At 38.0% G+C, this 12,103-nt stretch overlaps 1 protein-coding gene across 1 annotated transcript in view; it reads left to right on the top strand.

The window, feature by feature from the left end:
* EXO1 (exonuclease 1) overlaps positions 1-12,103 on the top strand; it is a 41,750-nt gene that overhangs the window by 8,099 nt on the left and 21,548 nt on the right. Inside the window, exons 7-10 of the mRNA XM_050771101.1 lie at positions 792-1,004; positions 2,784-2,971; positions 3,674-3,770; positions 8,985-9,210. Coding sequence (XP_050627058.1) covers positions 792-1,004; positions 2,784-2,971; positions 3,674-3,770; positions 8,985-9,210 — 724 coding nt within the window. The remainder of the gene's footprint in view (positions 1-791; positions 1,005-2,783; positions 2,972-3,673; positions 3,771-8,984; positions 9,211-12,103) is intronic.

Genomic DNA, 12,103 nt, shown 5'->3' on the forward strand with positions numbered 1-12,103 from the left:
TTGTGTACTCTGGATACTTTTTCAAAGTAAGCCCTTAAGGTTGGAGGGGTTTGTTATTGTTTTATGCAAATTCTTTAGTAGAATGTGGACCTATCAGTTTTATTTTTTAATAATAACAACATATGCTTTATATTTCTTGATTAGGTTAGGTATACTAACGTATGTACTAATGGGTTGCGATGCAGTTATTTAGAATTATGTATAAAACTATTTCATGGAAAACTTTAAGGGAGAATTAAGATACAAAACTACAGGATGTTCTCATTTTTGTTAATGCCTGTATTTATGACTAGAAGGGTGTCTATCAAAAGGTTAATTAATGCTAGGCTACAGTGATGAATGAGGGAATATGGATGACTTGTTTTCTTCCCGAATTTCTATGTTTTCCAAATTTTCTACAATAAACATGTACTGTTTCAACAATAAGGAAAAAGATTACTGAAAAGGTACAAGTGACAGAGAAAGAGAAAATGTTTTTTGTATGCATTACTGTTTGATCATCATGTCAACCCTGTAACATAAGCAGGAAATAAAGAGATGCAAAAAGAGCTTTCTTCATACCAGAATTGTGACAGTTGAGTCCTGGCTGTATAGCCTTGTCTAGTCATATCCTGTGCTTCAGCATAATTTATTTGTAAACTTTGTAGTCATCAGCCTGTCTATCTGTGTCTCCTCTCTTTCAGTGTTATGGTGAAGAACAAGAAAGATTTCTTAAAATTATTGCAGTGGCTTAGATAATGACAAATAAAAGTGGCCCTTCTAGGTATTAACAATTTCCCTTCCTTTTGAAGGTGATTTTAAAGATGGACCAGTTTGGAAATGGACTTGAAATTGATCAAGCTCGGCTAGGAATGTGCAGACAACTTGGGGATATATTCACAGAAGAGAAGTTTCGTTACATGTGTATTCTTTCAGGCTGTGACTACCTTTCATCACTGCGTGGGATTGGATTGGCAAAAGCATGCAAAGTCCTAAGACTAGCCAATAATCCAGATATAGTAAAGGTAAGAGTGAATTGCTAAGTGTCATGTTCAGTTTCTGAAGCATTTCCTTAATAAAATAATAAATCAGAATATGGATTTAAATATTCTGTTATGTGAATCACCTATATTACATTACTAAAAGGAGCAAATGACTGAGGCACTAGAACTTTGCTTTAGCAACTAACATATATTGGGAAAATCATGTTTTCTGCAATTGGCAAAAAAGTAGTGATTTTTAAAATAAAGACTAGTATAAAGAGTCTCAAGGGCAAAATATTATAGGGTAAAATTAAACTCAGAGTCTTTTGACTTCTGTGCTATAACTCTATAGTAGTGGTTCTCAAACTTTTTGGTCTCAAGATCCATTTACCCTCCTCAACCTCTTTATGGTAATATTTTTTGTTTATGTAGGCAATAGCTATTGATACTTACTGAATTAAAACAAATTTAAATGTTTATCAATTCACTTAAACTTTATAATAAACTCATTACTTGTTAGCATAAATAGCATGCTTTTATGAAAAATAAAAATTATGAGAGAGGAATCATGCATTTATGCAAATCTCTTTAATGTGGCCTAATAGTAAGACAGCTGTGTTTGTATACAAGTTGAACATCCCTAATCCAAAAATCTGAAATGTTCAAAAATCCAAAACTTTTTGAGTCCTGGCATGGCAAGTGAAAAATTCCACATCTCATCTCATGTGAAGGGTACACAAAATTATTAAAAATACTGTATAAAGTTACCTTCAGTCTATGTGTGTAAGGCTTATATGAAACATAAATTGAGTTTTTTTTCCTTCACCCTCTTGCTGTCAGTGTGTAGAAATGTAAATGGATTTTATGTTTAGACTTGGGTCCCATCCCCCAGTTATCTCATAATATGTATATGCAAATATTCCACAATCTGAAAAAATTCAAAATCTGAAATACTTCTGGTGCCGAGCATTTTGGATAATGTGTACCCAACCTGTATCTGCTGCCTCATTAAGTCTCATTTGATATCATGTGTCATATATCCTCTGGAAAATTCTGAGACTCTGGACATCACTACTTTGTAGTTTCTCTTAAAAAATAAACATCAAAGAAGCTCATTTTCCCCCTTGGATATTCTCTAAAGCCCTTACAGTTTGCAGAGCAGAAATTCCATTTTTCTGTTTCCAAGAGTACAAGGCATGAGTCCTCAGGGCTAAGAGTGATGTAATGTAATGGAAAGATCTCTAGGTTGGAAGATAGTGTCCCAAGTGGGAATAGGACCACATGCCTTAACTAGCCTGTGACTCCAGGATCCCTTTGGTTCTCTGGGTCTTCCCTTTTTCATCTATGAATTTCCTGTGCAGTGTTTAGGATCCTTTCCAGTTTTAAGCATCCATGACTATCACAGAAATCAGAATGTCAACTTGGTTTAAACATATGATCTCGGAATATTTGGATTTTTTTTAATTTTCAGGTTTTGGATGTTCTTTGTTTTTTCCTTTCTTGATAAAAAGGACTTTGAAGTTGAATGAATAATGTATCTCAGAGTTACACCTAGAAACACAAACTTGATGTATTATATAACTGTATGTTTTTATCCCTCAAATTAGTAATAGAAAAAACAAAGAAAATACTAGTTATGAGACTTAGAATTTTAAGTGATACAACATGGTTGTGTTAGCTGGTGGAATTTTTTAACGTAGATGAAAGCAGTGAATGTTTCAATCCCTCTTCATGACCCTGTAATGTAAATCAGTCAGCCTTGAGGATAATATGTTCCCTGTTCTTTAGTTGCAGATAAAATATTTTTGCATGTATTGTTAGGTTATCAAGAAAATTGGACATTATCTCAAGATGAATATCATGGTACCAGAGGATTACATCAAAGGATTTATTCGGGCCAACAATACCTTCCTCTATCAGCTAGTTTTTGATCCCATCAAAAGGAAACTTATTCCTCTGAACGCCTATGAAGATGATGTTGATCCTGAAACACTAAGCTACGCTGGGCAGTATCCTTTCTGAACCAGAATGGTAGAATTTGAGTATTTTTCTTCAATATTTTTATGGTGATATTTTTTGTGAGGCCTTTAGTAAAAAGCTTGCACATTATTTTTTGCTTTTTTTTTATAGTGAAATCTGTATATTGTTCATTTAAATTACCATGCTAGTAAAAATTTAGAACAACTTTTTGTTCATAAACCGAAGACTCATCCACTATGCATTCTCCTTAGATTGACTGACAGGAGCATACACAGGGTCCGTCACTTACGGTACCACATTCCAAAGGTGGCTCTTGAGAGGACCTCCTCGTGGCAAGCAAGCTCAACTTATCAGGAGGCGCATTCTGGGCATTTGAGTGCACCAGGAGAGGATGCCCTTCCCATAGCCACCGGCCATGTGCGTGCAGGCTGATTCGGAGCCCTGAGTCACTTAGGTGGTGGCTAGGACTTTCCCCTCTGTTTCCCTTGAAAGGGAGGGAGTCAATGATGGCATGGGCCCTCGTCAGAAGACACCAACTCCTGCAGGAACAGATAGAGACTAGCAAACTGTGTCTTTGCTTTCAGTGATGCTGATGCATAAAGTAAGGAGACTCCATTTAAGTCATAAACGTATGGATTTTCTGTGACAATAGACAACATTTTTCCATCCAAGTTTAGTATCATTTGGTTGGTTGTTAATAAATACCTTTTTCCTTAATCTTACTAACCTAGATATGTTGATGATTCCATAGCTCTTCAAATAGCACTTGGAAATAAAGATATAAATACTTTTGAACAGATCGATGACTACAATCCGGACACTGCTATGGTAACGTTTTGATGACCGCTCTATGAAAACACATTTTAGTTATGTCTCAAGAGCTGTGATGAAAGGCAAATCTTCATACACTAAAGCGTCTTTTAAGCGTTTCTATATCCAGGCTCTGTGCAGAGTGTACATTAAAAACAACTTGATCCTAGAGAAATTACATGTATTAGAGCATAGGGATAGTGGTTAATTTTTTAAAATTAAAGAAGTGACTGTTATTTATTATCAAACCCTTATCCTTGAGCATTTCTTTGACTATACCAAGCATTTGATGCCTTTTTTTCTCATCTCACTCCGTTCAGCTTCTGTGGCATTTGGCTTTATTGAAGACCCAAAGCTAGGAATGCTCAGGAGTTAAAGCTGTGTTTTCACCCATGCACAATTTAACAAATATTTAATGCATGCCCTGCTGTTTCTTTAAACAATTTGCTGTTTTCTTTTCTTTTCTTTTTTTCTTTTCTTTTTTTTTTTTTTGAGACAGCATTTCACTCTTGTTGCTCAGGCTGGAGTGCAGTGGTGTGATCTCAGCTCACCGCAACCTCCACCTCCCAGGTTCAAGCTATTCTGCCTCAGCCTCCCGAGTAGCTGGGATTACAGGCATGCACCACCACGCCCGGCTAATTTTGTATTTTTAGTAGAGATGTGGTTTCTCTATTTTGCCCTGGCTGGTCTGAACTCCCAACCTCAGATGATCCACCTGCCTTGGTCTGGGATTACAGGCATGAACCACCGCGCCTGGCCACAATTTGCTGTTTTCTTCTGCTTCTTCAGGATTGTATGTATTCCTTAAGATACTGTCTCCCATCATTCTCTTGCTCTTTGTATTCCTATTTATCCTCTGTTCTCTTTTCTGTTTACATTTCTTCCTTAGGTAAATCCATAGGGCTTTAATCCCATTTACGTAAAGAACTCACATCTCCATCTTTACTCCAGTCTCTTTCCTGTACACCAACCACAGAATTCTCTCACCGTCTCTTGCAGCTCTGATTTCCTCAAGTCTATTCATAGGCAAAACTAAACTCTTCATGTTTTTAATCAACTTTTAATCACATTTCTCTTTTATGTTTCTACTTAGCACTTACTACTGTACAACGTTATGCTTCTTTTCTGATTCTTTGCAATAGAATGTGGTCTTCATAAAGGCAGAACTTGGTGGTCCTCACTGCTGTATGATGTTTACTATGTTTATATGTTGAGTGAATGAGTGTCATCTATAGGTCTCACACCAGAAAACTTGGAAATAAACTTTGGCTTCCATTTCGTTGCTACAACCTCTTGCCTCTTTGAGTTGTCCTTCTGGTTAACATTTGCTTCTTTCCGCAAGCCTCCAGTTTAATTCTTGCTCACTACTTTATCACTTTACTAAACATTTATCAAGCACCGAAACAATGTAATTAGGTTAGCTAGGGTTCTGGAATATGAAGAAAAATAAGAAATATAGGAAAAGTAAGATCCTTGCCAGTCAAATGCCCATTGCCTAAATAGGAAGGAGATGTGATTCTATAGAGAGAAATGCGGTAAGTGCTATACTAAAGGTGTATTCTAGGCTCTGTGGAAACAAAAAGCATGTCCCTCACTCCACCTAAGTGGCAAACATTTTCATAATAATAATGGCAAACATTTTCTGAGCATTTACTATGTTCCAGGTGCTCTTTTAAGCACCTTAGACATAGTAACTCATTTACTCTTCAGAAAGCCTCTGAAGTCAGCACCGTTCTCATTTTACAGATGAGGAAACAGCTAGAAGACACTTAAGTAACTTTTCCAGCTCACCATTTTAATAAATAGGGAAGCTGTGATTCCAAGCCAAGCTCTCTACTGTCTGCTCAAGGAGAAACTGATGTGTATCCTCAGTTTGCAAGGATTAGTAGAGTTTTTCAAGATGGGTGAGTGATTTCAGGCTAAAAAACAAAAACAAAAAAGCAGTGTATGTAGAAAAAGTGATATATTAAGGGAATTCTTAGATTGTTCGTTATGGATGGACTAAGAATGTCTTAGTATTTACCATGTAAAGGAACTAGATCTTGAGAAAAAAAGAAGTAAGCCTGGAAAAGATGACCCCTAACAAACTGGTGATCCACTGAGCACTGAAAGTAACCATTACTGTAAGCGGAAATAAGCCAGGCCTACCAAAAGAGCACAAATCCATAACAACACTAAAAATGAACTTTATCAACTTCAGTTATGTAAACCTTCCACTCAGGTTGCCATTTCCCTAGTTTCTCATCTTGCCCCGTCTAATATGGTAGCCACTGGCCGTGTGTGGCTATTTAAATTTGTTAAAATTAAATAAAATTGCTATTTTAGTTCTTCAGTTAGAGTAGCCACCTTTCAAGTGCTTAGTGGCTAACACTGGACAACACAGAGCTGTTCTATCAGTGCAGGAAATTCTGTTGAATTGTTTACTTCTATCATATTTTTATATCTAGGGACTCTAATTGTCTGTTTTTTGAAGATTTGGATGTCATCTCTTACCTTTCTCTCAGAATATGATAATGTTTTGAGTTTTCTTCCACTCTCTGTAACTGCTGTGTACTTTTCTCCTGTGTTGATATTTCCTCCCTCATGGTGGAAACTTCTGTGCAGCCATATTCGAAGGGGCCCCGAAAAGCTCCTGGGGAGCGCTGTGTGAGTGCGTGGGGCTTCTGATGTTGGACTTCATTCTCGGGTGACGTGGTTGGTAACACATTAGATTTGATTTGTGAATTCTCCAGTGTTGGAATGTTCTCTACACAGTTACGTTTTTCCAAAAAGAGATGTCTGCCAAGGGTGTCTAAACTTTGGCTGGCTGTATTTTGAGAGCAGGATAGGGAAAGTGAGTTGGGACAGGCCAGGAAAGGGTAGCATGCATGGTTCCTTGCCATTCAATATTTAGCCTTTTGTTTCATCTCTGTTTTCAGACAAATGAATCTCTCTACCTTCAGAAATGCCTGCTACAGAGTCTGTTACTCTCTGTGGGTTTCAATTGTTCTAGTTCTGAAGGCAGGTAGATGTTTGTTGACTTGGCTGTGTGGTCAGGTTGGAGATGGGGACAAGGGGTCAAATAATCCTCTCTTTAGTGAGTTATCCCTCCACCGGGGGCTTCTGTAATTCCCAGGCTTTAATTCTCAAGCCTTTCTCCAGGTTTCTGTAGGTGGAATTGGCTTCTCTTTGATATTCTCTTCTGCCAACAAAGTCTTTTAATTTCTTCCATCTATATTCTCTCTTCACTGTGGTTTAGAAGTTACAGATTATCTCCTAATTTTATTGCAGATGAAGTTTGTGTTTCTTATTGCTTTGAGGAATGATTATGGAAAGAAGGAGACTGAAAAGTCCTATCTTTACACACCTGAACTATTGATAGTATTTAGCATTTCTTTCTTTTTTTTTTTTTTTATTTGAGGCAGGGTCTCTTTCTCTGTCCTCCAGGCTGGAGTGCAGTGGCACCATCAGAGCTCCTGGGCTCAAGCGATCTTCAGTAACTGGCATCAGCCTCCTGAGTAGCTGCAACTGCAGGCACATGCCACTATGCCTGGCTGATTTTGTGTGTGTGTCTGTGGGGTCTCGCTATGTTGCCCAGGCTAGTTTTGAACTCCTGGCCTGAAGCAGTCATTCTGCCTTGGCCTCCAAAACTGCTGAGGTTACACATGTGGAGCCACTACACCTGGCCACAGCATTATAATTTTTTTGTTTTTGAGTTGGAGTCTCGCTCTGTCACCCAGGCTGGAGCGCAGTGGCATGATTTTAGCTCACTGCAACCTCTGCCTCCGAGTTTCAAGTGATTCTCCTGCCTCAGACTCCCAACTAGCTAGAATTACAAGCGTGTGCCACCACGCCCGACTGATTTTTGTATTTTCAGTAGAGATGAGGTTTCACCATATTAGCCAGGCTGGTCTTGAACTGACCTCAGGTGATCCGCCCACCTCAGCCTCCCAAAGTGCTAGGATTACAAGTGTGAGCCACCACACTCAGCCTATAATTTCATTAAGAATGATTCTTAAGCTTTTCCTTTGTCTCAGAAACTCAAAAATAGTTGGGTATGTTGAGTATGTCCCATTACCAATGGCAATGTTACGGAACGCTAAGATGGCCATCCTTCATCAGCTCAAATCCCTGTCAGATTTTTATCTTTCTCAGAGAAATTTCTGTAAGAACCATAATTGTACACCAAATGAATTTTTTTAATCTAAAATTTATTTTTCCCAGTCTGGTTTTCTACTTGTCTATTTCTCTTTTATTTAGTAAAACCATCAGTGGGATCTAATGCCATGAGCCATACTGATAAAGCTATTTTTTTATATTCATTCCCTCAATTAAATTACCTTCCTTATTAATTCTCAAAGGGTATTCTGAATAATGTCATCTGTTTTATTTATTTTTATTTTTCCCTTTCTTTAAGTGAAAGGCTTAGATTAGATTCTGAGTTCATGTGGGATTTTTGTCAGGTGGGATTGTAATGATTTTTTTTTATATCTTTGCTAATTTTTTCCCTTTCGCTGTCCTTCTCTATTAGTATATCATTGACATCCTCTTAGATCCTTGTCTTCCAAAATATGTAGTAATTGTGAATAACTTATTTTTTTTTTGAAACGGAGTCTCCCTCTCGGCTCACTGCAACCTCCACCATCTGGGTTCAAGTGATTCTCCTGCCTCAGCCTCCCAAGTAGCTGGGATTAGAGGTGCGCGCCACCACACCTGGCTAGTTTTTGTACTTTTAGTAGTGGTGGGGTTTCACACTGTTGGCCAGGCTGGTCTCAAGCTCCTGACCTCAAGTGATCTGCCTGCCTCGGCCTCCCAAAATGAAGGGATTGTAGGCATGAGCCACCGTGCCTGGCTGCTTTCCATTTTAAAGACACCTTTTTCCTGACCACATTTCTTCAGTTGCAGTCTTATGTTTTGCACCATTTGTATTAGGAAGATTTTTTATTTATTTGTTTGCTTTTAATCTTTTTTTCTACACCTGCTCACGCTCTTGATTTTTTTTTTTTTGAAATGAGCTAACAAAGTTGCTTGACTCTCATCAGAAGAAAAACAGGCCTAGGAATATAAGAAATATTTAATGGAAAAGTATAGGACCAGCAAAGTAGGAAATGTTATTCAAGGACAGCTGTTTCATCAACAGCTGTTCTTTTTAAGGGTAACTTAAGATGTTTATTTATAATTTATGTTGATACAGAATGAAATAAATTGATTATTTTCTTTCTGCAAATAACCTTTTTCCTTTTCCTTTTCTAGCCTGCTCATTCAAGAAGTCGTAGTTGGGATGACAAAACATGTCAAAAGTCAGCTAATGTTAGCAGCATTTGGCATAGGAATTACTCTCCCAGACCAGAGTCGGGTATTGTTTCAGATGCCCCACGATTGAAGGAAAATCCAAGTACTGTGGGAGTGGAACGAGTGATTAGTACCAAAGGGTTAAATCTCCCAAGGAAATCATCCATTGTGAAAAGACCAAGAAGTGGTACGTATTTCAGTTTTGCAAAATGCTGGTGAATATGGGTCATATTTAAGAAATCATTGCCCAATGCAAAGTCGTGAAGATTTTCTCCTGTTTTCTTCTAGAAGTTTTATGGTTGTATTAGTCCATTTTCACCCTGCTGATAAAGACATACCTAGACTGGGCAATTTACAATAGAAAGAGGTTTAATGGACGCACAGTTCCATGTGACTGGGGAGGCCTCACAATTATGGTGGAAGGTGAAAGGCACGTCTCACATGGTGGCAAACGAGAAGAGTGAGAGCCCAGTGAAAGGGGTTTCCCCTCATAAAACCATCAGATCTCATGAGACTTATTCACTACCATGAGAACAGTATGGGGGAAACAGCCACTATGATTCAGTTACCTGCCACCAGGTCCCTCCCACAACACATAGGAATTATGGGAGATACGATTCAAGATGAGATTTGGGTGGGAACACAGCCAAGCATCATCATTAGTTTCAGCTCTTACATTTTACAGTTTTAGCCTGTGAGCCATTTTGAGTTAGTTTTTTTTTTTTTAAATATGATGTGATGTAAGGATTATGGCTTTTTTTTTTACCTTGTATATATGGCTGTCCATATATTGTTCCAGCAATATATGTTCCAGCACCCTTTGTTAAAAAGTTTTCCTTTCCCCGTTTAGTTGCCTTGGCACATCTGTTTAAAATCAGCTGGCCACATATATGTGGATCTTTTTCTGAACTCTGTTATTCTATACCATTGCTCTCCATACCTATCTTTACATCAGACAAACTTTTGATTACTGTGGCTTTATAGGAAATCTTGAAGTGGGACAGTGTAAGTCTCTTAAGTTTGTTTTCTTTTGAAAAGTTGTTTTGGCCATTCCATGTTTTTCACATTTCCATGTACATTTTAGAATTTAGCTTGTTAATTTCTATTAAAAAAAGGCCAGGCATAGTGGTTTGCACCTACTTAACTGCAACGTTTTGGGAGGCCAAGGCAGGTGGATTGCTTGAGCCCGGGAGTTCAGGACCAGGCTTGGCAACATACTGAGACCCTGTCTCTACAAAAAAAATTTTTAAGGCCGGGTGCAGTGGCTCACACCTATAATCCCAGCAATTTGGGAGGCTGAGGCAGGCAGATCACTTGAGATCAGGTGCTCCAAGACCAGCCTGGCCAACATGGCAAAACCCCATCTCTACTAAAAATACAAAAAATTAGCCGGGCATGGTGGCACACATCTGTAATCCCAGCTACTTGTGAGGCTGAGACAGGGGAATCACTTGAACCTGGAAGGCAGAGGAAATTAAGAAAGTTGTCAGCTGGTTATTCTCCAAAGCTGCAGCTTCCCTGCTCAAAGGGTCTTACTAGTTCAGAATACATTATCGTAAAACAAAAAATAAAAACAAAAGAAATTTTTAAAAAATTAGCCGAATATGGTGATGCGTGTCTATAGTCCCGTCTATTTAGGAGGCTGAGGTGGGAGGATCACTTGAGCCTCTGAGTTCGAGGCTGCAGTGAGCCGTGGTCACATCACTGCGCCCCAGCCTGAGTGACAGAACAAGACACTGTCTCAAAACAGATAAAAAATAAAAATAAAAAGTCTATTGAGATTTAGTTGAATCCATACATCAATTTGGAGAAAGTTGACATTTTAACAATACTGAGTTTTCTGATTCATTCATTTAAGTCTTTAATGCTTTGTAGTTTTCATTGTACAGATCTTAACATATCTGTTGTCAAATTTATCTTTATATATCAGATTTTTGATGCTGCTGTAAATAGTGTTTTCAGTTTTGTTTTCTAGTTGTTAATTGATAGTATATAGAAATACCGTTGATTTTTGTACATTAATCATATATTTGCAACCTTGCTCACATCACATATTAGTTCTAGTATCTCTTTTGTGGAATATATAGGATTTTCTATATAAATGACTATGTCTCCTGTGAATAAGGACAATCTTGCTTCTCCTTTTCCAGTTTAAATACCTTTTATTTGTTTTTCTCAGTATAAGAATCTAAGCTTGTTTTCTTTTGAACTGCCTAATTTCAAGATTATACTGCCTGACTTCAGGATTTCCTATAAACCACAGTGTGTGATGTAACAGTGTGTCTGATGTAACGATAGGTAAGGAGAGCTTTGGTGCAGAATAATAGAGTTCAGAAAAAGATCCACATATATGGTCAGCTGATTTTGAACAGATGTGCCAAGACAATTAAATGGGAAAAGGAAACTAGAATCTCTAGTACAATATTGAACAGAAGTGCTGAGAGTAATATACTAGGTATTGGGGAAACATGGGAATATTTTCACCATAGAGGATGTTTAACATGGAAAGAATGATTATAATTGCTTCCTTCTCTCTTAACTTCCTTCCCTCAGACATCTACATCAGTGAATGAAATAGCAACAATTAAAATAAAGACTTGCAGATTTTAATTCATGCTTTTATTTTTCAAATTTAAATATAGATTATACATATTCAGCTGAAATATCCTGATTCCTTATGAACCTAAATGATTTTCATGATAATTATCTCTGAACCTTTGTTTCTTCATATGAAATAAAAGGTTTTTGTGTATGTTATATAAGATAATATATACTTGTTATAGAAGAAGTACACTGTACATACATGTTCTTTCCTCCCTGCCTGCCTCCTCCCTCCCTTCCTTCCTTCCTTCCTTCCTTCCTTCCTTCCTTCCTTCCTTCCTTCAACAGAGTGTGGCCTGTGTCACCCAGGCTGGAGTGCAGTGGCGTGTTCTCAGCTCACTGCAGCCTCCACCTCCTGGGCTCAAGGAATTCTCTACCTCAGCCTCCCGAGTAGCCGGGATACAAGCGTCCACCACCACACCTGGCTAATTTTTGTATTTTTAGTAGAGGTGGGGTTTCACCATGTTGGCCAGGCTGGT

The sequence above is a fragment of the Macaca thibetana genome, chromosome 1 (genome assembly GCF_024542745.1).
Source record: "Macaca thibetana thibetana isolate TM-01 chromosome 1, ASM2454274v1, whole genome shotgun sequence".
Lineage (NCBI taxonomy): Eukaryota > Metazoa > Chordata > Mammalia > Primates > Cercopithecidae > Macaca > Macaca thibetana.